Consider the following 27,265-nt stretch of genomic DNA (forward strand, 5'->3'; position numbering starts at 1 on the left):
ATATTTTTTGTAGGTTCCATGTGGGTCCCATAGCGAAGAAGGTTAGTTCCCATCTAGGTAGCTGTTTTATCTCTTCACGTGGGTACTGTTTCTAGTCAAATAGCATGGCCAAGAAGGAAAAACAAGAGGCTGTCCAAAAAAAAAAAAAGGAAGGAAAAACAAGACTATTGTTTGCAGGTCCCACGCTATCTTTTTATGCACATGTTTTACTTATTATGTGTCTCACTTTACTTCACCTTTTTTTTTTTGTTAGGGCACTTCCACTAAAAAGAAACAATCAGCTTATTTTGTTTATCTTTTATCTATAATATTTTTCGATAAAAATTAAATAAATCATTTCCAAATCGATACTTGGTAAACTATAAACAATGTCACACGTATATATCTAACAACATTCAATCACGTTTGAGGAGCGAGGTAGAGAAATTTGCTGTGGGTAAATTGTAATAACCAGTAAAATCTGTTACACTGTGTACCAACCACCCCGCTAATAATTGGCTGTTGTGAGATTTATGGAAAATGGGAATGGAAAAACAAAAGCTTACGTAAGCTAAATTAATAGCTTGACAGCGTAACGAGGGTGGGGAGTTTCAGATCATAAGGTCATAGTAAAACTATAAAAGCAAGTCAATGATGGAAAAGACTAAAATTTGCGACTTTGAAGTTTGAAAAGAAATTCGAGTTGGAAGTAATTCTAGATTTCTTATACTACTTAAAAAAAAAAAAAAAAAAAAACTTAGATACAATATTAAACTGTTGTTATTAAGGTTATTATTTTAAAATTTTGTTATGTGAAATTTTTCTCAGAGAAATGAAGTGTATTTTTTAGTTAAGTAGTCATATAATTGAATCTTAAGAAGAAAACTTAAGAAATAACATTTAAATACTGTACCTAAGTTTTGTCTTAAATAAAAGTCATAATTTTTGTACTATTTTACGTGATAGATTGTATAATTGATTGCTTTTTACTTTCACATAAATTTACTATTTTTTATTTCTTTTTCATTACTTACAATTTATCACATGAATAATTATAACAAAAATTGTGATTTTTTTTAACTTGATCCTAAACTATTTATTTCACCGAGAAGGCGATGGGGGAGCTCTTACAAAAATGAGCTGGGGAATTCTCAATTTAATATTTAATATAATATATATACATGTATAGGACTATAAATAGTATAGAGAGGCGTTTGCCTCACTGCAACTTCCTTTGCCTTCGCTTCCTCCGCTTTTTTTTTTCCTTCTCTTTTTCCCACTTGAAAGGTTAAAACCCTCTTACGTATCCATCAAATCCTACATGCATCCAGTATCTGCATGCTTCAATGCTTGCATGGGATGAAGCTGAAGACCTTCGAAGACCACCTTATTCCTAGCCTGCAAATTTGCCCAGCTTATCAATATTGCCCTTAAATGGAACTCATGTTGCTAGCATTCACTTGACACCCGCTGAAATAGTAGCCATTTCTAAAAATTTCCGTTCACAAGGACCTAAACATTCCTAGACAAAGGGCAACTCCAAAGCACATGTATTGTTGACTCATCAGTCTGCTTGTGAATCCCACCCCTGGGTTCCACATCCGCTCTTCCGTTCCTTAGGTTCAGAAGTGTTCCACATCAACTCCGAGTCGGACCTTCCAACCTCCCATCACCCTTGACCCAACTTACATATATGCATCAAATACCAAGACTTTGAAAAGCCTTACCTAATCAACCTCTTTTTCTAGTTAGCAAAAAGACCTACACACAACCTTACTCGTCATGATCATGTATTTTACTAAGGGGTTTCTCCTTCTACACACCTTGCTTGTACTCCTTCTTCTCCAGTTTGACGCTTTACAAGACACCTTAACCATCAGCAAACCCATCAGAGATGGTGACCTTTTAGTCTCTAACGGAGAAACCTTTGCGCTTGGTTTCTTTTCTCCCGGAGAGTCCACCAACCGGTATGTTGGCATTTGGTTTTATAAAGCTCCAGAAAAGCCCGTGGCATGGGTTGCAAACAGAGACAATCCTATCACTGATACTTCTGGGGTTCTATCAATTGATCTTCATGGAAACCTAGTACTCTATGGCGAGGATCGAAAGAAATCCATTTGGTCCACAAATATTGTCACAAATTCAAACGACAATATTACTCTTGCTCAGCTCACTGATATGGGAAATCTCGTCTTGTTTCTTAATGAAACAAGTGATGAGGTGCTATGGCAAAGCTTTGACTATCCAACTGATTCTTCCAAGCATGAAACTTGGGTTGGATCGGACGACCGGTCTAAATCGAATTCTAACATCTTGGAAGTCCAAAGATGACCCAGGAATTGGGAATTTCTCCTTTATTCTCAATATCAATAGCTCCTCCCCAGAGTTGTTTTTGTACAAAGGTAATATTTTGTGGTGGCGTTCTGGTCATTGGAATGGTATTGGATGGAGTGGAATGCCAACATTGTCAAGTAATGATTCGGTCATGTATTTCAATTTATTTAACAACCATTATGAGACTTCTACAATTTGGGGCTTACGTTACCCAGGCGCATCATTATTCTCAAGATTGGTGGTGAATGGATCTGGATCAATTCATCGCTTCGTGAGTGCAATTTCAGATCAAGAATGGGACATTCTCGGGACAGTGCCATTGGACCGGTGTGACAATTATGGGAAGTGTGGTGCATTTGGTAAGTGTCAAGTTCAAAATGGTACTGAATTTGAGTGCACTTGTCTACCTGGGTTCGAACCAAGATCACCAAGTGAATGGTCTGCGAGAAATGCGACAAGTGGGTGTGTGAAGAAGCATGGGGGGGCATCAATTTGCAAGAGTGTTGCAGAGTTTGTGAAGGTGGAAAATGTGAAGCTTCCAGATAGTTCATTTGCACGAGTCGATGAGAAGCTGAGTTTGAAGGAGTGCGAGCGACGATGCTTGGAGAATTGTTCTTGCACAGCGTATGGAGGTATAGGTGTGAAAGAGGAAGTTGGTTGCTTGAGATGGTTTGGTGAATTGATGGACACAAGAGTGTTGGATGGAGGCCAAAATTTGTACGTATGTGTTGATGCATTTGAATTAGGTACTTGACAATTTACTGAGGCAACTTTTTTTAACATACATACAACAATTATCACCCTTATTCCTATTAAAAAAAAAAACAATTATCACTCCTTTTTTTTTTTAATATGTGATTTCATAATTAGTGCATGATAAAAATAATATTAGGAGTATGCCTATATGTAAAGGTGATATTAGTATAACTAGCTTGTAACACCATGTATATGCATGAAAATACTTAAAGATATACAATAAAATGTATAATATAATTTCTATATAGATAATTTAAATACTATTAATAGTTATTTTTATACTTTCTTAACTCTTCAAAAAATTTTGTAAGGATATTATTAGTTATAAAATGTAAATTGTCCATTTAAAAAAAAAAATTAATACTAAGCACTTTTTTTTTTTTTTAAGATTCATTTATTCTAGACTTTTTTATTTTTGTACTTGATAACTCATTTGGATGAATATTTATGACATGGTCCCACATTGATTCTAAAATTAAGAAATAAAACTCTTTAAGAATAAATAATTTAGGACATATAACATAAAATTGGAACTCTAATTTGAAATTCTAATTTGAGTTTCTCTTAACTTCACCTATTATTATATATATATAGATATATAGATATATAGATTACAATTTATCATCTTAATTGTAAAAATAATTTAAAAAAATTGTGCACAAAATCTTTTGGCATAAATGGAGAAATTTTCTTATTTCCAGATCATTTCAAGAGGTTCTTTGCCAACAAGAGGAGGCTGGCAATTATGGTAGTGGCCCTAGTTGTTACTTCATTACTAATTTTCCTCAGTGCACATTGGTTAATAAGAGGAAAAGGAAAGGTATGCACATTGGTTGATAAATCAACATGTGGAATTATAGAGTGATACTACAATTATATAAATTAGCTTGTAACTCCATGCATATGCATAGATATATTTAAAAGATACATATTAAGATGCATAGTATAATAATCTTTATATATAATTTAAATATTATTATAGTCATTCTTATATATTTTTAACTCTTTAAAAGTCATGTAAGAATGTTATTAGGTAAAAATGTAAATTGAAAAATTTTAAAATATTTTTATGTTCATTAATTCTAAATTCTTGGTTTTTATACATATACATACACACACACACACACACACACACACACATATATATATATATAATATTTTGTGCTAAATGAATTGTTTTTAGTTATAAAAAAGGCTCATAAATATAAAATCATTCAAACTCTCTCTTCCTCTAATTTTATATATAGTGTTAGATATATGATTATATTTTTTATGATTTATTTATATTGGACTTGTCGTTTTCCACTCTAAATTAACTCATTGGGCACAAAAATTAAAAAACTTCGATTAGATGGAACACGTGCTATAAAATTAAACTCTAATTGAAATCCAATTTTTACATTAAACTAACTAACTTGGTTCAAAATTTAAAATTTTTTGATTAGATGAGACACATGGCGCAAAATTAGACTCTAATTGAATTTCAATTTAAAATCTAATTGGATTTTCTCTTAGTTTTACTTATTAATATATATATATATATATGAATATATATGACTTATAAACTTGAATTGTTTTTAGTTCTACAAAAAAAAAAAAAAAAAGACTCATAATATAAAATCATTCAAAAATTATGTTTTTTTTTTTTTTTTTAGTTTACTTATATTGGACTACTCGTTTTTTACATGAAATTAGTTCATTTGCTACAAAAATTAAAAAAACTTAGATTAGATAGGATATATGTCACAAAATTAAATTCTAATTGAAATTCAATTTTTACATTGAATTAACTCACTTAGTACAAAAATTTAAAAACTTAGATTAGATGGAACATATGTGGTGCAAAATTAGATTCTAATTAAATTCCAATTTGAAATCTAATTAAATTTTCTCTCAGTTTTATCTATTATTATACATATAGATTAGCAAAGGGCCCACGTGATGCACAAATAATGTTTTAAACTGTCATCTTTATTGGTCACATAGAATGTTCAAAATATGTTGAAGTAATAATACGAAGTAATGTCGCGATAACATGAAGAAGTTTTTTGTTGAATTAAAGTAATATGAAATTAAGGGGATAAATATATATTTTTAAATCTCAAAGGGATGAAGAATTTAGACTATATCATAATTGTCATAAAAATTAGTTGAAGTAACAAACTCATCATGAAAAGAGAAAATTTAAAATTGAACACAAATGTCCCTTACACATTTTTACTTAAAGTAAAGAGTAATTAAAGGATAAAAAAAAAAATTACGTAGAAATATTGTAGTTTAAATAATGATAAAGCATTTTAATTCATTCAATATTATTGAGTTTATTATGTGGCGTAATAAGTTTTTTAGTTTTATTTTATCTGAGATAAAAAGTTACTTTAACATAATTTAAGTGTATGTGTCCTTAATAAAAAAAAAAAAAGTGTATGTGTTTGTGAAGCTCACTCTTGGAGACTTAGATCCTGAAACTTATCCCCCCCACCTCACAAGAACTTATACTTGTAGAGTGACCATCATGCTAATGGTGTTCGGTGGTGGCGTGATAAATTATTTGTTTGCTTAATTATAGTTTTTGATTTTTTTAATGTTTTGAAGTTAGTATTAGATATTTATGATATCCTTTTAATGTTTAGTTGACTTATGAAAATATTATAAAATTTTTGTGATGTCATGTTTATTTTATTAGAGTATGATATTTGTAGATTAACTAGTTAATGTGTTTCGACTTTATGAAGGACAATCTTTCACTAGAGCCAATTTAAATAAGAATGATATAAACTTAAACTTTTTGTTTTTGGGGAGAAGAGTACAAAAAAGGTGAGATAAAAGGTTAAATGAAAAATTACTTTAGCAAAGTGCCATATGTGACATGACAGATCATGGTCGTCCAAATGAGATTTTTGCATTCTTATATAATTTTTTTAATAAAAAATAAACTATATATATATTGTCACACTATTTTTTAATTTTTATTTTTAAAAAATCAGTTCTAATTTTAGCATTTTCCAAACTATAATGAATTAATAAGGGATATATTATTTTTTTGGAAAACGTTGCTAACTAATATTATATCAGTTTGCTTTTTGAAGCCAATTTGCTAAAACTGCTTGCCGGAATCATGACATTTCACAAATAATGAATAATCTACTAGGAATAAATCTATATTTGGTTGGAAAATTTAAAAAAAAAAAAAAAAAAAGGTAAGAAAACAAAATTTGGATGGGTATATAGATATCATTAATATTTTTTTGAAAGAGAAATATAGATATTGTTAATTGATTAGTAAGGAGGTACTAGATATGAGATTCAGATCCTCTAAATTTCTTAAGGTACTTTACCAATAGATTTCTTTAAATCCTAACTACTCTTTAATGATTTAATGGTTTAAATTCTGCCTTATCAGCATTCCACTAACAATATTCTTAAAATAATAAAATAATGTTGCAAAAAAAAAAAAAACAATTAAAATTATTCTTAGTGGAATGCTAACATGGTAGAATCTAGACCATTAAATCATTAAAGAATGGTTAAGATTTAAGAAAATTTATTTGGTAGAGTACCCTAAGAAATCTAGAGGATCTAAATCCCTAAATATGTAGTATCATTCTATGTATATAGAAATCATTAATTGGATGGGAGAGTTTTTAACTTTTTTTTTTAAGAGACAAGTTTTTTAACTTAATTAACACCTCCTGATATTTCTAATAAAGAAATTGAAGGATTAACTTAGGGTCTTATCTTCAACTATAATTTGTGTTTTCATTACAACTAAGAAGAAAAGAAATTCATCATCTTCTTCTTCTTTTTTTAATTTCGAAATCATTGTCATAGTTGAATAACCATTAAGCTCTATCAGGAAAAATGTTTGGCTTACCTTCAGTAATTTTTAAAAGGAATCTCATTTTGTTTTAATGAGAGACTGTCACACCACCAACTAACTAAATAAAATGTAGGAATTAAAACCCACTACCACTTGCCATTATTTATTTAAAACAAAAGGACATGTCCTTAAAAAAATATTAGAGGTAGGCCAAACTCTCGTGAAAATTACATCAACCTCCTCTGACGATTTACAACATAACACTTCCCAAACATTTCAAGATATAACACTCCCCCTTGAGATTTGGTTAGATGCAACAAATATTTTTTTTTTTTTTTTAAGAATATTAAGGATACGTTTGGTAAGTGTTTTTTCTCCTTATTTTTTGTTTTCAAAAACAATTTTCTATTTTTAAGACTAAAAAACTTGTTTGGTAACCCAAAATGGAGTGAAAACAAAAATTGTTCTCAAAACTTAATTTGTGATGGAAACTGAAAACATGTAAATGTCTATTTTCAGTTTCTAGTTTTCAAAAGTCAATGAAAACATACATTTGATTTAATAAATCTATCTCATTTAATGAGTTAAGATTAGAGTTTAAATCCTAATAACAACATATTTTAGTATTTTCTATTTTTTTTTTCAAAAAACTATATATTTTTTTTTAATTTCAACTAATCAAACATGTTTTTTATTTAAAACAAAAGGACATGTCCTTAAAAAAGTATTGGAGGTAAGCCAAACTCTCGTGAAAATTACATCAACCTCCTCTGACGATTTACAACATAACACTTCCCAAACATTTCAAGATATAAAACTCGCCCTTGAGATTTGGTTAGATGCACCAAATAAATTTTTTTTTTTTAAAGAATACTAAGGGTACGTTTGGTAACTATTTTTTCTCCTTATTTTTTGTTTTCAAAAATAATTTTCTATTTTTGAGACTAAAAAACTTGTTTGGTAACCCAAAACAAAAATTGTTCTCAAAACTTAATTTGTGATGGAAATTGAAAAAATGTAAATGTCTATTTTCAGTTTCTAGTTTTTAAAAGTCAACGAAAACATATATTTGATTTAATAAATCTGTCTCATTTAATGAGTTAACACTAGAGTTTAAATCCTAATAACAACGTATTTTAGTATTTTCTATATTTTTCAAAAAACTATTTTTTTTTTAATTTCAACTAATCAAACATGTTTTTTGTTTAAAAAATACAAGAAAATTGTTTTTTTTTTCTTTATATTCCCAAAAACAAATTTTTAAAAATAAAAAACAAAAATTGTTATCAAACATAACTTAAGTATTTTAACACACACATATACACACACACATACATGAAGAGAAGAGAAAGTCTTAAAAAACCTAATAATAATATACATCAAAAAGGGCCTCAATGCGACAAATAAATCAAAGCTCTCTAACACTATGACTTTTCTAACATAGTACTTCATTTTTAATATATATTCATTTCCACGCTATGGACAAAATTATACTCTCTCATTAATGTTTGTGGACCCGTGACACTCCTCCCTTGATATTTGTATAAATGAGCGAGAATCCATATATATATATATATATATATGTATACATATATATATATATTATTAGAAAAGTCATACATAACTTTTTCTATCGCATTTTAGAAAAATTTCAAGGAGGGGATAGTTGTTGAGTCTATGTTTTTATTGGCTAATTCAACTTAAATGTTTTATGTATTTTTCCATTTTTTTTTAATGTATTTACCCATTTTTTATGTAATTTTTATTTTTTGGGCTAAATTGTATTTGGGGTATAATGTACTTGAACTCGGTCAACTTTGGTCAAAGTTGCATTTAGGACTGTTCACGGGTCGGTTCGAGTCAGGTTTGTGCCTAACCCAAAACCGACCCGATCACTTTGGTTTCCCATACCTGGACTCGCTGTCGACTAGTAAAAGGAGTCGGCTCAGGTTTTTGGATTTTCCTTGAATACCGGTTAGATTCAAGTTGTGAAATTTTGCTAGATTTTGTCGAGAGCTGTTGGATCTTAAAGAGATTAGGCCAAATCTCAACGAGATCTCAATAGATCTCAATAGATCAGATAGAAAACACCAGTAAACCACTATTATCGGTACAGAACGATGACTTTCTGGTGTGTAGATGGTTGAAAATCAGTTTCTCATGCTTAGACCTACCATTCTCGGGTTTTGGGCACGGAGACCTGTTGTTGATCGTCACTGGTGTTGGTTGGCCTGTTCTCGGGACAAGTTGGGCGGGTGGGTCAAGTCACGAGTTTGTTTGGACACACCTAGTTGCATTCTACGACTTGCTCAGCCGATGAGTGACACGTGGCAGCCAAAGTTAGGAGCTTTGCTCACGACCTTCTTGTGACCAAGCTGTGAACAAGATGCATACATAGCTGACTAATTTGTTATACCCTGTTTTTCTTGCTTTATCATATAACCCAAGGGACACACATTCTACATGCCAAGGATGTGGGAAAAAAAATTAGAAATCATCCTTGAAAGTTGAGAGAAGCTTGTTCATCATCCCATCCATTTATTTGTTTATTTATTTTTTCGGTCGAGATAGAGTGAACCTAAGCCTTGAACCAGAAATTCTTGTATATTCTCTTTTCTCCTCTCAAAAATGACCTACATTTAAAAGAAATTTGTAACCTTCATCTCCTTCACCAAATATAAAGTGTTGTGAGTTACATGAGGGTATGGAAGCCATTGGAGCTTGAAATCCTAATCCTATAAGTTTGATGGCTTAACAACGAATCTCTAGGAAGTTAGAAAAAGAAATAGCTTGGTGAATCCAGTTGTTAGCTAAAACTTGGAGGACTCAAGTACTTAGGAGGATATAGGAATGGAGGATATATAGTCATCCTTGTACTACAACTATTCTTTCTAGTGGAGATTCCGGCACTAGAGTTGTCAGAGAGGTTTTTCATCGGGTGCTCTAGTTTCCTCTTTGAAAATATGTCTCGGTGGTTTTGTGTATTTGCCATCTCTTATTGCGCATATTTCATATTGCTTCCTTTTTATTTGTCCTAGCTTGTTGTATGCATATAATATGAAATTTGCTAATCACATAAATTTGGTCTTAATTTTAGTTTAGGATTAATTGAGTATTAAGCCGTAAAAATGGATTATGGGGTCTAAATACTACTAGTTAATTGCATCTAGTATCTTTCAAATGTCATTGATACAAATGTCTAGGGGAAGTGCCATTTCAATAAATTACTAGGTAGGTTATTGTAATTTAGCCAAAGTTATATATAATTGCTTCTTCTTCTTAAATATTTTTTTATATATTATTTTTTGAATGAAATGAAAGATATTTTATTGATATAAGCATACAAGTATTACAAAGGTCCATAAGAAACAACATAGTCTATAGGCATACTGATAGCTCACCAATAGAATTATTAGAGCTAATTAAGACCCCAAAATTTTAAATTATGGTCTGATTAGTAAAAAAAATGTTGAGTATAAGAGATAAGCTAACTAATCAACCAAAGCTATCATCAAGTGCATGGATAAACATTTACAAACAATTAAAAGCACAAGGAGTAAGGGAAAGAGAGTGCAAACATGAGATAACACGTGATGTGTTATCAAATAGAAAAATAGGAGAACTAGGTGGAAAAACCTCTCAGTTGCCCGACAAGCCAAAATAATTCACTAGAAAATCAATTAGAATACATGAATACACAAAAACCCTCCAAGCCTAAGTTACCCAAAGTACTTGAGCACTCCGAGCTCTAGCTTCACTAAGTCCTGTCTTCGCTAGTTTTTTGGATCCCGCAATTGCACCTACCAAGAATTGGTATAAACCGAATGCTTTCCAAATACACCAAAACAGATTTCTACACTCAAAATGGGTGCAGATTGTGTTTGGGCTAAGTTCCTTTCGTAGGATATGGAAATTGGGAGGGAAAAGAGTGAAGAAAACTAAGAGAAATGAATAGATGATTGATGGATGACAGTCTTTAACTCTCAAATAGATTTTTAGGATTNATATATATATATATATATATGTATACATATATATATATATTATTAGAAAAGTCATACATAACTTTTTCTATCGCATTTTAGAAAAATTTCAAGGAGGGGATAGTTGTTGAGTCTATGTTTTTATTGGCTAATTCAACTTAAATGTTTTATGTATTTTTCCATTTTTTTTTAATGTATTTACCCATTTTTTATGTAATTTTTATTTTTGGGCTAAATTGTATTTGGGGTATAATGTACTTGAACTCGGTCAACTTTGGTCAAAGTTGCATTTAGGACTGTTCACGGGTCGGTTCGAGTCAGGTTTGTGCCTAACCCAAAACCGACCCGATCACTTTGGTTTCCCATACCTGGACTCGCTGTCGACTAGTAAAAGGAGTCGGCTCAGGTTTTTGGATTTTCCTTGAATACCGGTTAGATTCAAGTTGTGAAATTTTGCTAGATTTTGTCGAGAGCTGTTGGATCTTAAAGAGATTAGGCCAAATCTCAACGAGATCTCAATAGATCTCAATAGATCAGATAGAAAACACCAGTAAACCACTATTATCGGTACAGAACGATGACTTTCTGGTGTGTAGATGGTTGAAAATCAGTTTCTCATGCTTAGACCTACCATTCTCGGGTTTTGGGCACGGAGACCTGTTGTTGATCGTCACTGGTGTTGGTTGGCCTGTTCTCGGGACAAGTTGGGCGGGTGGGTCAAGTCACGAGTTTGTTTGGACACACCTAGTTGCATTCTACGACTTGCTCAGCCGATGAGTGACACGTGGCAGCCAAAGTTAAAAAAAAAAAAAAAAAAAAAAAAAAAAAAAAGGAACTCAAGTTTCTCACATTACTCGATTTTCATTAAATCGAGTTTTTCATTGAAACTCGATTTTCTAAAAACCGATTTTCTAAAAACTGAGTTTCAAAACAGGGGCATTTTTCTAGATAGCTTCAGAACATGAGCATTTTGCTACATTTTTTAGGTGAAAGCGACAAATGCCCATTTTGGCCATAGGATGTTTGTCCAATCCCATCATTAGGCTTGAGGAACTTTCATTACCCAGAGCCACTTACCTCTTAGGACAGAGTAATACTTGTTAAGGCTCAATAAAAGCAACCCAGTGGGATATCCTGTCAATGATATAGAAAATTACAAACTTCAATTCTTCCTCTTATTTTCCTCTAATTTATTTTTGAGCAATGCTAGGAACACAAAAAATTTCCCAACTTTTGCCACAACTTATTATGTGGCGAGTTATGAGTAGTGGAGGTGTGGACCCACCATTTGACCCCCACCATTCACAGCTTGCCATGTGACAAGTTATGGCAATAATTGTTGGATTTTTTGTGTCCCTAGTATTTTCCATAATTATGCTTATGTGAATTGTAATTTTTCTCCTATTATTGATGCAATTGAATGTTTGTATGTATGTATAAATGTTTCCCATTCACAGGAACATAATAAAATCCAGAATATTTCCTTAATAAAAATCCAAGCAAGCCAAAAGTTTAAACTCACGAGAATCTTTAGATTCTCAAGAATCAAAATTCTTGCCAACCGAACAGTACCTTTTAGTGTGTTTCCTCAGTTTCGTTAAATGGGGCTTTTGTGTGGGAATTCATAATTGGAAAAATATGGTAACTTCATTTGTTACTTGTTTTATGACAGCGAAGAGGCAAAGCACTGACTCCAGTTTACCAAACTTCGAAGACTCTCCAAGTAGAAGTGAATTCGATGGATCTAAAAGCAATTCAAAATTTCCAGAATATGATTTGAAGACCATTATTGCAGCCACAAATAACTTCTCTGCTGCTAACGAGCTTGGCAAAGGTGGTTTTGGCTCAGTTTATAAGGTAGTCTCTTAGAAACAGTCAGAAAATTGATTAATCTTATTTCAAGTTTGTTAATGCATCATAAATTCCATCCAAAATGTTTAAAGGGATTCATTGATCATGAATTCGTTAGGTGAAATTGGGCGCCCAAATAATTCACTAAGTTGAATTTCTCTCAATAATTGTGCACCATGACAACATGAAATTTGGGCTTTAATTTCAGGGTTTGCTACAAAATAAAATGGAAATAGCGGTAAAAAGACTATCAAAACACACGGTACAAGGAGTAGAACAGTTCAAAAATGAAGTTGCACTAATTGCTAAACTCCAACATAGGAACCTCGTGAGAATCTTAGGTTGTTGCATTCAAGGGGAAGAGATGATGTTAATCTATGAGTACTTGCCTAATAAAAGTTTAGACTCTTTTATTTTTGGTATGTTCTCTTTTCATATAAAATTCGCTCATCATCACTAGAAAGTGGTCTTCCAATTACAAGCATATTATGAGATTACACACACACACACACACACACTCAATCTAATCTAAATCTCTTCATTCAGACGAAACAAAAAGGTCATGTTTAGATTGGGGAAAGCGATTTGAGATTATTTGTGGAATTGCTCGAGGTATCTTATATCTTCACCAAGACTCAAGATTAAGAATTATCCATAGAGATTTAAAGGCCAGCAATATTCTACTCGACAATACTCTAAATCCAAAAATATCAGATTTTGGTATGGCTAGAATTGTTGGAGGTGACCAAATTGAAGTAAATACAAATCACGTTGTTGGAACATAGTAAGTGTGCTAGAAAACAAATATATATTTATATTTTCTATCCAATTTCTTGACTATTCATATTTAAAGAATATTACAAATTGCAGGTCTTTCTAAGAAAAATTTCAAGAATATCTTTATAATTCATTTTTGACATGAGGGTAGTTAAACCTGCAATTACGGCATAATGATGCAGCGGAATGAATTATGAAACAATAGTCAACATTACGACTTTACTCTGATGAATGGGTTGTCAAGCCATGATCAAGACGAAGAGAGAGAGAGCGAGAGAGAGAGAGATAAAAGAGTGCTATAGCAACTCTTGGTGAAAATCTAAAGATTTTCGAAAGGTATAATACAAAAGGCATAATTAAAGGTATAATACAAAAGATTCATTTTTTTCCAAGATCCCTATACACCCTTTTATAGTAAAAGTCCACCTACTACAAACATGGAGCGCAAGAATGATAATAATGATTGTAAAGTTGTTATTTACAACTATGTATTTTGTTAGCTTTTATTCCGTGCCAAATTTGATTGTAATTATTATCAATCATTTATACCCTGTATATATTGTGGGATTTGTTGTAAGGGTTGTGTGATAGAGAGAGAGTGTGAAGACTCAAGCATTTAGAGGCTGAAGAATTCTCGCGGGTATGTCGCGACCTAGCTTCCCACGAAGTGAAACATGTGCCCTGCACATGCTGGAATGCGAAGAGTCAGGCCAGATGGAGACAGCTGTGTCTCGCGAGTATCTCGCGGGTAAGGCTTTCCCGCGAGACACCCGCGAGGCTATCTATTTTGCTAGGCTGTACTGAATGACTCACACTTTTGGTGCCTATCCTATATATACCATTTTTACCCACAATTGTTGAGGAATGCTTCAGAGAGAAAAACTCTAACCAAACACATTGTGAATTAGAGATTGTCATCCCCACCTTTTTCTATACACTTGCTTGTGGTATCTCCTCAACCCTTCCCTCTCCATTTCCACACCATTGAGAGGTTGATAGTCCAAACACTTACCACACCCTTTGAGAGTGCTGTGTGACGTTTTGGTGCTACTGGGAAGCATTGGAAGAAGTCTGGAATGGTAGATACAACATGTAGCTTGTTGCGGGATTTGGGGTGCTAGACAAGACACGGTTCCGAGAAGCCTTATTGGAGTAGGAGCTTGGAGGGCTTAGGTACATCGGGTAGATTAGGCTTGGAGGGTCTCTTGCTAACCCATGTATCCCAACTGATTGTCTAGTGGATCGATTTCCGCTTGGAGGGCGGTGGTGAGGTTTTTCGCCGAGTTCTTCGGTTTCCTCTTCGAAAACACGTCTCAGTGTTTTCTGTGTTTGCATCCTTCTTCCCTACTCTTGTTTATTCCATTATACTGTTGTGTTACTTAGTTTATGGATTAGACTAGCTTATTTGTTTATCCGCTCGCTTTTACACTATTCCGCACTTAGTCTTTAATTAGTGTAAAATCTATTGAGCCGTTAGTTTAATTGGGGGTTCTAAATTGCTCTTGTATTTTCAACACATTTTCGAACTTTCAATTGGTATCAAAGTGGGTACACTTGCTGTGGTTTGAATACCTGAGTGTGATCCTTGACCCTTTTTGAGATGGACCGGTCTCAATCGCTCATTGTTCCACCATTTTTTGATGGGAACAACTATGCTTTCTGGAAGGTCAGAATGAGAGCATTTTTATGCTCTATAGAAGATACCGCTTGGGATGCTGTTGAGATAGGTTGGACTAAGCCGGAGGATTCTAAGTCCACTTGGGATAAGGCAGCTCTCGCAGTAGCCAATGCTAATAGTAAAGCTTTAAATGCTATTTTTTGTGCTGTGTCTCCTGATGAATTCCACAGGATTTCTATGACAGTAGCCAAAGGAGCTTGGGAGATTTTAGAGACCATTTATGAGGGTACAAAGAAAGTTAAGGACATAAAACTTCAGATGCTTACTACCAAATTTGAAGAGCTCAAGATGGGTGATGATGAACCGTTTGATTCGTTCTATGGGAAGCTAAATGAAATTGTAATTGCTAAACTCAATCTTGGGGAGAAGATTAAAGATACTAAGGTGGTGAGAAAAATATTAAGGTCCTTGCCTGAAAGTTTTAGAGCAAAAGTTACAGCCATAGAAGAGAGTAAAGACTTGGATGAGATCAAAATCCAAGAACTAATTGGGTCTCTCTAAACATATGAGCTGGGATAACCTTCCCATAAGATGAGTAAATCGCTTGCTCTTAAAACTATTACCGAAAGAATGGATGATTCCTCCGAAGAAGATGGAGTGGAGAAGGAAGTAACATTTCTTGCGAAAAACTTCCATAAATTTTTGAAGATGAAGAACAGTGGGAAACCTTTCAACAAAGGGAAGTTTTCATCTTCAAGAGGTGATAGGAAAGAGTTTAAGAGGAAAGATGGGAAGGATTTTCAACCTCCTTCAGACATTGTGTGCTATGAGTGCAATGGCCATAGACATCTAAAGAAGGAGTGTCCAAATTTTCTGAGGGGAAAAGGCAAGGCTTATGCCACAACGCTCAGTGATTCAGATTCTTCTGATTCTAACTCGGAAGAGAGCTGTGATGGAGAGGGAAACTACTCTGCCTTTATGACCATTGCTTATGTGGATTCCTCGGATGATTTGGGTGCACATGTGAAGGAGCTTGGTGACCATTCTGATTCAGAGTCTATTGGAATTGTAGAAGAATCAGATGCTGAAGAGGAAGAGAATATAGCTAATCTTCAAGAAAATTACGCCTTACTCCTTGAGAAATCAGGTGAATATACAAAGGTGGCAAAGGCGGTTGTGAAGAAAATGAAAAGAGTTAAGGAAGATTACAAAAGCCTGCTGGTCAGATACAAGGAGGCTAAGTGTAGGATTGAGACACTTAATGGCGAGCTATCTAAAGCCTATAAGAAGGTGAGGTTTCTTGAGCAAGAGGTAGTGCAAGCTCATGCCAAGATAGAGAGAGTCTCCTCTCAGAAGTTAGATGATGTTATCTCATCTCAAAAACCTTCCTTAGACAAGTCCGAGTTGGGATATACTGGAGGGAGCAGCTCATCAACCAAAGTCACCAAAGAAGTGAAGTTCGTGAAGACCAAGGATATGGTTGTAGAAGAGCCCATTCCTGAGAAAGTTAAGGATGTAAAGAAGAAGAATGTGGCTGAGCAAAGAATGGTGAATAAGCCCCAAAATCAATCTGTGGTCAAACCTGAAACCAGAGGAAGATCTCTCCCAAGATCACAATGGGGTCCTAGGACAGATTATGTGTGTCATTATTGTGGACTGCAAGGACACACTAGACCCAACTGTCAAAAGTTGAGGGCAGACAACAATGCAAGCGTTCCTCGATCACAAGGAAGGAAAAATGACTTGAGATCTTGGGGTGGCGAGCAATCAAGAAGCCAAAACCGGGATCCTAGAATGACAGACGTGATAAAGATGATTGGGGCCTTCACCACCTGCTTGGAGAGTTTCACCAGGAGGTTTGAAAGTCCAAACTCTCGTATCCAATCCATCAAGGATATCACCCCTAACACACATGACGTGTGGGTGAAGAGGGGTACTCATGGATAAGCATTATAACATGTCCATGCATAAATACTTCCAATGTTTAGGGACATTTGCTATTGCATCATTTCATGCATTGCTTTCATTTTTTTTTTTGTTCTCTTATTTGTTTTGGTTTGTTTCAACTGTTTTTATTGATCTTACTTTTCTTGTTCTGTTTTTAGGTGTGTTCAAAAATTCAAAAACCCATAAAATTGAAAAATCTCAAAAGTTTGATCACTTGTTTTGTGTATGTCATGTGTGAGTTTGGCCTAGTACCTTCGTACTAATGGCGTAGTGCATTTACGATTTTGGCTTGTTATGTATGCACTTATTTTTATGTGGAAGAAATCTTGAACACTATATGTGACTGTTGTAAATAGATCTTCAAGGTTGTCATGAATGATTGGTCAATGGTCTTGTTGGTCTTGATACTTGCATAAACTTGTGTCTATATCTCTTTCCACTTTATTTTTATATTTTTGCAACAAATGCTTACCAAATGTAAATCTCCAAATGAAAAGAGATATTGAGCTGCAAAAGCCTATCGCACACACTAGTATTCGATTAGGAAAAAGGGAAAGTGACTTTTTTTAATGTGTTTTGTTTGGTACTCAAAAAGCCAAAGGCTAATCATCAATGTTGAAATATCATAAATTTCAAGCACAAATCTCAAAATGAGATGTTTTTGTCCAAACAAAATAAAATGGACCAATTGTTTTGCCTTTTGTAGAAGCCAAATGAAAAGCTCCTAAGTTTTATACTCAATGTGTGGGAGGTCATATATACTCGTTTATATAATGGAGATAGTCCACTTGATTTCGTATCAGTTGTGTATGACTTGATTGAATTGATCATTGAAGCTTCGCTCTAGTTTGTAGACTATTCCACATTCGATTCTTACACACAACTCACAAGACTTTAATTCAATCAATGCATATCTCATTTGTGTGATTGTATATGTTTAAAATGTGATGTGTATGCTCAAGAACTTGTTGATCAAACCCAAAAAGATTTTTGAGTGTTTTATTTGTTTTTGAAAGTGATTTTATACTTTCTTGTCTTTTGTTTTTGTTCAAAATGCATTTTTGTGTTTTTCTTCAAAAACTGGTTCAGGGGTTGTTTCACGAAAGGCTCGCGACTTAGAGCTTCCCGCGAAAAGGGATTGAGGGAAATATTTTTTTTCTTCTTCATGTCACACAGAAACTCTCGCAACTGTATCGCGACTATCTCGCGACCAACAGCTTCTTGCGAAATGCTGTTTGGCTAAAAATTGGATTTTTCAAAATTCAGACAGAAGTTACCGCTACTATCTCGCGACTGTCTTGCTACCTAGTGCTTCTCGCGAAAGTTTTTATGCTTCAGTGGCCATTCTCGCGACTGTATCGCGACTGTTTCGCTACTCCCTAATCCGCAAAAAACACGTGTTTTCAGTTTTATATTGCTGATGTGACAGTTTTTCAAATCACAAAAACTTCCCTCGCTCAACCTCTCTCGAATCCTTTTTAACCCAAATTCAATTTCTATCAAAACCCATCATTTTCAAGCATCTTTTCTGCATTTTCAATTTCAAGGTATGTCTTCTAAAGCATTTTCCTTCAAGTTTCTCTTAGTTTATGCAGAATTTTCGTTAGGGTTTCAAAAATTTAGGGATTTTCGAAAATTTGAATGTTTTTCTAAATTGGGTGAAAATTTTTCAAATTCTTTGATTGGGCTGTGTCCCATTTGATGTTTGTGCCTCTGTGTTGGCCCCTTGTGGCATTTTGACATGTATTTTAGGCATGATTTCACTATGTTCATGCATTGTTCATACTTAGAGTACATTTGTGCATGCTAGGTGTTTGACAAAATGTCCGAGTGACATTTTTGTGCCAATTGGAATCAAGTGATTTCAATCTATGGGTTTTCACTTGTTTGACCATGTTTTACTCAGTATGGACATTGGTCATATGTTTCATACTCTTTGCCCATGTTGAACACACTAGGCACACACCTAGCCACCCCTCATGCATCTAATGCTGCACTCTCATGCATAAACACACACACCCACACACATTAGCACATGCACACATATGCACACACATGCACAATTACTTAGTTTCTTGCATTGTGTTTATGCATTCAGCATATTGTTTGGAGTTGATTATGTCCTGTTCTATGCAGTTTTACTTTTGTTTTGAACTAACTTGAATCTAATCAAGTTCTGTGTTTTGTACTGTGTGTTGTGCACATGTTTCCTGTTTTTTTGTGTGATCTATTGCACAAATGTCTCCATTCAAGACTTCAGCTGTGAAAGGTGGCAACAACAAAAGGAAAGAGCTGATCATTGATGTTGATGCCGATTCACCTAGACCAAAGAGAGCTCGTTTTTCAACGGAAAATTTTTTATCCTAATTTGTTTAGGTCTTATGCTGCTTTTGAATCCTATAAGAACCTCTTTCGGGATGCTTCTTTGCTAGTTGAAAAGGGCGTTGATCAGCCATCACTCAAGGACACAAATATACCCATTTGGTTTGCCATGAAAGATTGGAACTATCTGCTTTCAACTTTCGAGGATACATACGAGAACATGGTTAAGGAATTCTATGCCAATGCCATTGTTGTCGAAGAAGAGATAAAATGTTGGGTTCGAGGAAAAAGTTTTTCTGTCACACCAATGTACTTGGCGGAAATTCTACACATTAACATGCCAATACTCCCCATACCGCCGGTATATGATTAGCAAAACCTAGATGAAGATTATCTCAAACAGTCTTTAGGAGCCAATTTGGAATTCTCCTTCAATAAGAAGTCAATCAATGTGGCATCCCTTTCTCCCGAATTAATACTTCTCTCAATGATCATGTGTAGCAATCTCTATCCCTTGTCTAGCACCGGATATGTGAATCTTGGTCAAGCATTGTTTTTGAATGATCTGATCACTGACGTAGAGATTGATGTGTGCTCTCATATTTTTCACATTTTGGCCAAAACAGTTGATCAGACTACTTCAAGGAATTGTATTCCTTTCTGTCATCTTATTTCAAGGATTTTGAAGCTCAAAGGTGTTCGTCCATTGGAAGATGAGCGTCCATATACAAGGCCAAATCCAATTAACATTCGATTTCTCCATGCGAGTATGAGCTACACCAAGAAGAACACAAGCAAGAAAGTCATGCACCGTCGGGAACCTCGAGCTCTGCAACTCGTACCTATGATGAACAGTTCAACAATATCTCCACTGCTTTTCAAGAGATGAGTACAAAGATGTCCAGGCTGGCGACTATCATGTACACTCACCACAGACGTCTTGATTCACAGTTCACATCATGGTTTTGAAACCCGGACCGGACCGTACGGTCCGACCGGAAAAACCGTGAACCTCTCACAATTACGGTTCTTTTAGGCATAAGAACCGGCCTATGCCAAAAAAGCAGGAAACCGTTCAAACCGCGGTTGAACCGCACGGTTCTGAGAACCGGATTCAGACCGCTTTTCACGGTTCCCTTTGAATCTGAACCTTGAAAAAAAAAATAAAAAAAATAAAAAAAAAAAAAACAGAAAAGCAAAAGAAAAAGAAAACGTCTGATCTGACCCAGAAAACATCTCATCTTTGTTTCAATCTCTTTGCTTCACTTTCAAAAAAATGTCTCACATAATCCAAACACAAAAAAAAAATCCAATTCTTACAATAAAGTTGAATCAGAACAAGCAAATATGAACAAAAAAAAAAAAAAAAAAAGGAAGATCAATCCGATCTGACCCAATCTGGTGGTGGGGAGGAGGACGAACGGCGGTGGGGCGGTGGACGAGGCCTTCGATCTCCACGATCTCCACCAGCGCCGCTTCAGATTCTTCTCTCTCTCTCGCTTTCTTCTCTTTTCTCTGATGTGAATATGTTCTTTTTTTTTTTTGAGAAAGCCTGATGTGAATATGTGAGAAGGATAAGTGATAACTGTGAAGTAAACTCTTGGGTGAAGCAAGCTTTAAATTTTGGCTTTGTTCTCCGCTGGTAATGTGTGTGTGAGCAGGTGAGAGCATGAGAGAAAGAGAATGAGAAAGACAAAGCTGAAAGAAAAATAAAAACAGAGATTAGAAAAAGCAAGACACGCTCTCTGGACTCTGGAGGAAGACTCCAGAAAAATAAAACCAAGATTAGACTAGTGGGATGGGGATATGTGTGTGGAGGAGAAAAAAGCAAGAAAAAAGAAAAAGAAAATAAAAGGATAAGAAACGTATGGATGCAAGCAACGGAAGGAAAAAGAATAAATAGAATAGAGTCACAATTAAATGTTACTACAATATTTTTACAATATTTTACAATAAGTTTTAAGTAATAAATTGTTATTAGTTAATATTAGTGAGTAAAAAAAATAATTTTAATAGTGGGTTCAAATTAAAATTAGTAACAATTTTTCACATAAATTTTATTGTGAAAGTATTGCTAAAAATATTGTAGACTTCTTCACTGCTTTCAGAGACTTCTTTGTTGCTGCGTGCTTTAATGTCACTGTCAACTACTAAGTGCTTGCTTGCTGTCAAGCACTTCCTTCTTGGTTTTGATTTTTTTTTTTTTTTTAATAAATTCATAATAAATGGTGAACAATGACTATTCAAATAGACTTAGGAAAAAAAATGATGGGCAATCAAATGGGCTTGGCCATGTGCAAATAAATTCATTTGTCTCTTAACTATTTTATTGGGTTGCATAAAAAATAAAAATTATTGTGTACTAAACTATGCTTTATCATGACTTAAAAATAATTTAGAAACTCAATAGCTATTGCTTTTTAGAATTTTATAATTTTTATTTGTATTATGAAAGTTATGTTATAAAAAATACTATCTATATTTGTTTTGGATTATTTTAGTTAATTTTTCTATTTTTTTATTAATTTAATGTTTTTATATATATTTAAAATAATTATTAAAGTAATTATGACGTCATCACGGTTCGACCCCGGTTCGACCTCGGTTCGACCTTAAAAACCTTGAACCTCTCTCTTTTACGGTTCAATGAACGGTCCGGGTCTGAAAACCATGGTTCACATCACTCCAAACTCAGTTGGACAAAATTCAACAGAAGCTAGAAGAGAATGACTAGCTATTCCATGACAAAAAGGGGGAGATGATGCCATTGATAGGGGGAGTACGGTGACCTATGATAGGGGGAGTATGGTGATAGGGGGAGAAGAAGCCACCAGTTCTTATGTTTGATGTTTTATGCTTACTGCTTATGCTTTAAAGCTTTGATACTCTGTTTTTATTTAAGTATAATTTCAGTAGTTTCTTTTGTGATATTCTCTATGCTTTGTAGCATATCTTGCATGTACCCATGTTACTTTTGTAAGCTTTAAGGGTTTGTTTCATTGCATGTTTGTAGGCTTTTATGGTTTGTGCCATGCATATGCGGTACCTTGTTTATGCAGCCTTTATGCTTGTGTACTTGATGTTTAATGTCATAAATTTTACGTTAGTACGTCACTCTTGTGCCCTTGTAGGATTGTTCCTAGATGCATATACATTCTATGCATTGGTTGAGTGATGAACACTCTTGTGCCCTAGTAGGATTTTTCCTAAATGTAAATACTTCGTGTATTTTGCATTGGTTGAGTGTTGGATTTGCAAATGATACTCGTCAAATGAGCTTATCATCTTGCATGTCCGGATGTTCATTCCTTGTGTGAATGAGCATAGTAATTACTTTTGTATAGTGATTACTTGTTTGATCTTGCCATAGTATATTGTTTTATTCCATTTTGCTTGATCTCATTATATTTGCTACATATGCATTTCAAGTTTTCTGCATATAATGATATTATTTTGTTATTGTTTTTCAGAAGATACTTGTTCATATGTTTCAAGAGCTTATCAGAATCTAGAATTAGGTGTGAGTGAGTTTTGCCTTTGTTCCCAAACTCACGTTTAAGTCTAGAGTCTGTTTTAGGGTTTTGTCACGGAATAGCTAAAGGAGGAGATTATAAAGTTGTTATTTACAGTTATGGATTTTGTTGGCTTTTATTCCATGCCAAATTTGATTGTAATTATTATCAATCATTTATACGTTGTATATATTGTGGGATTTGTTATTAGGGTTGTGTGATAGAGAGAGAGTGTGAAGACTCAAGCATTTGGAGGCTGAAGAATTCTCGCGGGTATGTTGAGACCTAGCTTTCCGCGAAGTGAAACATGTGCCCGCACATGCTGGAATGCGAAGAGTCAGGCCAGGTGGAGATAGCTATGTCTCGCAAGTATCTCGCGGGTAAGGCTTTCCCGCGAGACACCCGCGAGGCTATCTGTTCTGCTAGCCTGTACTAAATGACTCACACTTTCTGTGCCTATCCTATATATACCCTTTTTACCCACAATTGTTGAGGAATGCTTCAGAGAGAAAAACCCTAGCCAAACACATTGTTAATTAGAGATTATCATCCCCACCTTTCTCTATACACTTGCTTGTGGTATCTCCTCAACCCTTCCCCCTCCATTTCCACACCATTGAGAGGTTGATAGCCCAAACATTTACCACACCCTTTGAGAGTGCTGTGTGACATTTTGGTGCTGCTGGGAAGTATTGGAAGAAGCTTGGAATGGCAAATGCGACATGGAGCTTGTTGCGGGATCCGGGGTGTTAGACAAGACACGATTTCGAGAAGCCTTGTTGGAGTAGGAGCTTGGAGGGCTTAGGTACATCGGGTAGATTAGACTTGGAGGGTCTCTTGTTAACCCATGTATCCCAACTGATTGTCTAGTGGATCAATTTCTGCTTGGAGGGCAACGGAGAGGTTTTTCACCAAGTTCTTCAGTTTCCTCTTCGAGAACACGTCTCGGTATTTTCTGTGTTTGCATCCTTCTTCCCTACTCTTGTTTATTCCATTATACTGTTGTGTTGCTTAGTTTATGGATTAGAGTAGCTTATTTGTTTATCCGCTCGCTTTTACACTATTCCGCACTTAGTCTTTAGATAGTGTAAAATCTATCGAGCTGTTAGTTTAATTGGGGTTTCTAAATTGCTCTTGTGTTTTCAACACATTTTCGAGTTTTCAATGATAAAAATAAACATGGAAAGGAAATCAACTTAATCCTAGTAAAGAATTCAAATTCAAATAAGATTCCAAAGTCAACTAAAATGTTGATAAGAGAAATAAGCGAAAGGAAATCAATTAAAGGTCTGTTTATGATTTGCTTATTTTGTTGTAACTGAAATTTTTTTGCTGAAAGTACTATAGATAAAGGTAAAAATTAGTTAAAATAGTATAGTGAGACCTATGAATAGTACCAAAAAGTGCAGTATGACTTATGAATAGTAGTAAAAATAAGTTGAATAGTAAAATAAGTTGGCAAAAATAATATTTGCCAAACAGCCTCTAAGGAGGTGATTTGCTTCTATCCAAATTTTTTTTACTTTTTGACTTCCACTAAAGATAGACATTGTCATTTAAATTTTCATTGGACTCCAATTTGCTGCAAATTAGGAGAATTACTATACCATGTACTAAAATTGAAGAAAAATGCTATGTTCACAACAAGAAATTATTAGGTTCACTAGGAGGATTGTTGACGTGGTCTTCCCTAATCTTTCAACCAATAAAATGCTATTATTTAGGTAAATGTGACGTCACCTGGTAAGTTTTATTTTTTATTCCTTATGCTGATTAGGAAGTTCATTCACACATTTGCATAGATGTCATTGTCTCATTAGTTGGGAGGACCACGTCAGCAATCCTCTTGGTGGGTCTAATAATTTCTCGTTCACAACATTTTCACAACAAATCAACACTAATAGCTCCTCTGCTAAATATGTACTTGATTGACTGATTAGCCTTAATCAAGGGACATTATCTTTTAGATATGTTGGGTTGCTAATTTTTCTCTTTAACTTCGACTGTAGATTGCCATCATCTCCTTGATTCTTGCTAACTTTCAAATTTCCCGAATTGCTATTGCAAAATATCCTTATGAGATGTCTTCATGTCATTTTTCATCTTGCGTTTCTAATATTATATACTTTTTTAGTGCCCAAAGGGCCATCTTTGATCCCTTTTATTTATTTTTTTTGTTTAATAATGTGCAAGGCTCAATGATTTCCTTTTTATTGTTTTACGACAGTGGTTATATGTCACCAGAGTATGCAATGCAAGGAATATTTTCAATAAAATCAGATGTATATAGCTTCGGAGTGTTGCTACTAGAGATAATTGTTGGTAAAAAGAATGGTACTTATTACCGTGATGGTCCCTCCCCATATTTGAATGAACATGTAAGTACATGTACATGTGCAAACAATGACTACAAAATTAGGCATATCTTATTTAGCCTAATATGATAAATATGTTGTTTGCAGGTTTGGGACCTATGGAGAGAAGGAAAAGTCATGGAAATTGTGGATGCGTCACTAGGTGAGACATATCCTGCTAATGAAGTTTTGAGATGCATTCAAATTGGGCTTTTGTGCGTGCAAGAACATGCAAGAGATAGGCCAACCATGTTAACAGTGGTTTTCATGTTGGGTAATGACACACCTATTCCTTCTCCAAAACAACCAGCATTTATTTCGACAAGTACTAACAATAATAGAGACATGTTAACTTCTGTAAATGAAATATCAATTTCTGAAATTGATGGTCGCTAAACCCCCAGACTATATGAAGCAATGCACTAATTTTTTGCCATTAACGTAGGATTGACTTCCTCTAAGATTTCTCTATTCTATTATTTTTTGTGTGTATGAATATAATACCTATGATATAAAATTATTGCCAATAAAAAAAAAAAAAAATATATATATATATATATATATAGAAAAAGGAAGAAGATAATTTATATTACAACACAAAATAGTATAGTCTAGAACTTGTGATGAAATGATGAAATCACTACCAACAATTATACGTGTATGTTTTGCGTGGATAGCTTCATTGGTTTTCCAAACAAGAGGTCCAAATTTACTATATTTTGTTCTAATTTATTTGCTAACGTTGTTTAGGTGTTTTTTAAATCACACATTAGCCGGTTCCCGAAAAAATGAATAAAAAAAAGTTACATATATAGTAGCCATAAGAGAGCATTTCAAAAGGCTTTGCAGTTTGCAATTGCACAATCAAAAAAGATGGTTATTCCATCATGATTATAATAAAACCAATAAATTAAAATTAAAATTAACCTGCAGTATAATACAGTTATTAGCAGGGTGAAGTGTGAGAGAAATAGGTCACAAAAGTTACAATAATTTTTTTATTTTTATTATTGTTTTGGATTAAAAGGTACAAATTTACTTTTGTGGTCACCAACATATGTGAGCCTAAGTACAACATAATTGTTTGGGTTTACTCTTCATTTTGATTTGAGGTGGAGTGTAAGCCTCAATCCAAGGATTAATGATGGGTGGATATCTTTATTCAACGTTATCAGAACCAGACCAGACCGGCCGATCGGACCGAGTTACCCATGAACCGGTCACAAATCCAGTTTTTTTTTTTATATATGAAAACCGGATATTTAGATATTTTGAGGGCCAAAATGGTAACTAAGCCTAACTATCCAACTATATAGTTAGTTGGCCCGGTTTGCAAAGTATATTATTTACTAACATCTTGAGTCTTTGAGACTCGATTTTGGCCTATAAATCGAGTTTCAAATACTCTATTTCCATGGTCTAATCACATCTGATGTGGCATTTTTCCATGTGGCGACCGCATGAAAATCGAGTCTCTAAGACTCGATTTATAACCCTTATAAAAACTAGAACATCAAAGAAGAACCCAGAGGAAAAAAAAAAAAAAAACCCAGGCTGCGCGCGACCCATCAGAGAAGAACTCATCAGAGAAGAACCCAGGCCACACCAAAACTCATTAGAGAAGAACCTAGAACATCAGAGAAGAACCCAGAGGAGAACCCAGGCCGCGCGCGACCTAGGCCGCGCGCTGGTGAGGTGAGCTCTCTCTCTCCCTTTGATCTGAGTCTCTAAGATTGGATTGTTGTGTGGGATTGTTATGTTTCTGGGATTTCTGAAATTTGTTTTTGGGTATTTCAGCTGGTACATGAGACTTCAAATTTTTTTGGTTTATAAATCGAGCCTTAGAGACTCGATTTTCAGATGCTCACCACGTGGAAAAAATGCCACATTAGACGTGATTAGACCATAGAAATAGAGTCTTTGAGACTTGATTTATAGGCCAAAATCGAGTCTTAAAGACTCGAGATGCTAGTAAATAATATACTTTCTAAACCAGGCCAACTAACTATATA

General features: G+C 34.2%; 1 protein-coding gene across 1 annotated transcript; it reads left to right on the forward strand.

The window, feature by feature from the left end:
* The first annotated feature begins 1,767 nt into the window (after positions 1–1,767).
* On the forward strand, positions 1,768–25,649 carry LOC111990746 (G-type lectin S-receptor-like serine/threonine-protein kinase RKS1). Its single transcript, XM_065761199.1, is given in 8 exon segments — positions 1,768–2,231; positions 2,233–3,030; positions 3,771–3,889; positions 12,545–12,729; positions 12,932–13,142; positions 13,270–13,507; positions 25,127–25,277; positions 25,362–25,649. Coding segments are annotated over 8 exon segments (2,454 nt in total).
* The last annotated feature ends 1,616 nt before the right edge of the window (positions 25,650–27,265 follow it).

The sequence above is a fragment of the Quercus suber genome, unplaced genomic scaffold, assembly GCF_002906115.3.
Source record: "Quercus suber isolate HL8 unplaced genomic scaffold, Cork oak 2.0 scaffold_401, whole genome shotgun sequence".
Classification (NCBI taxonomy): Eukaryota; Viridiplantae; Streptophyta; class Magnoliopsida; order Fagales; family Fagaceae; genus Quercus; species Quercus suber.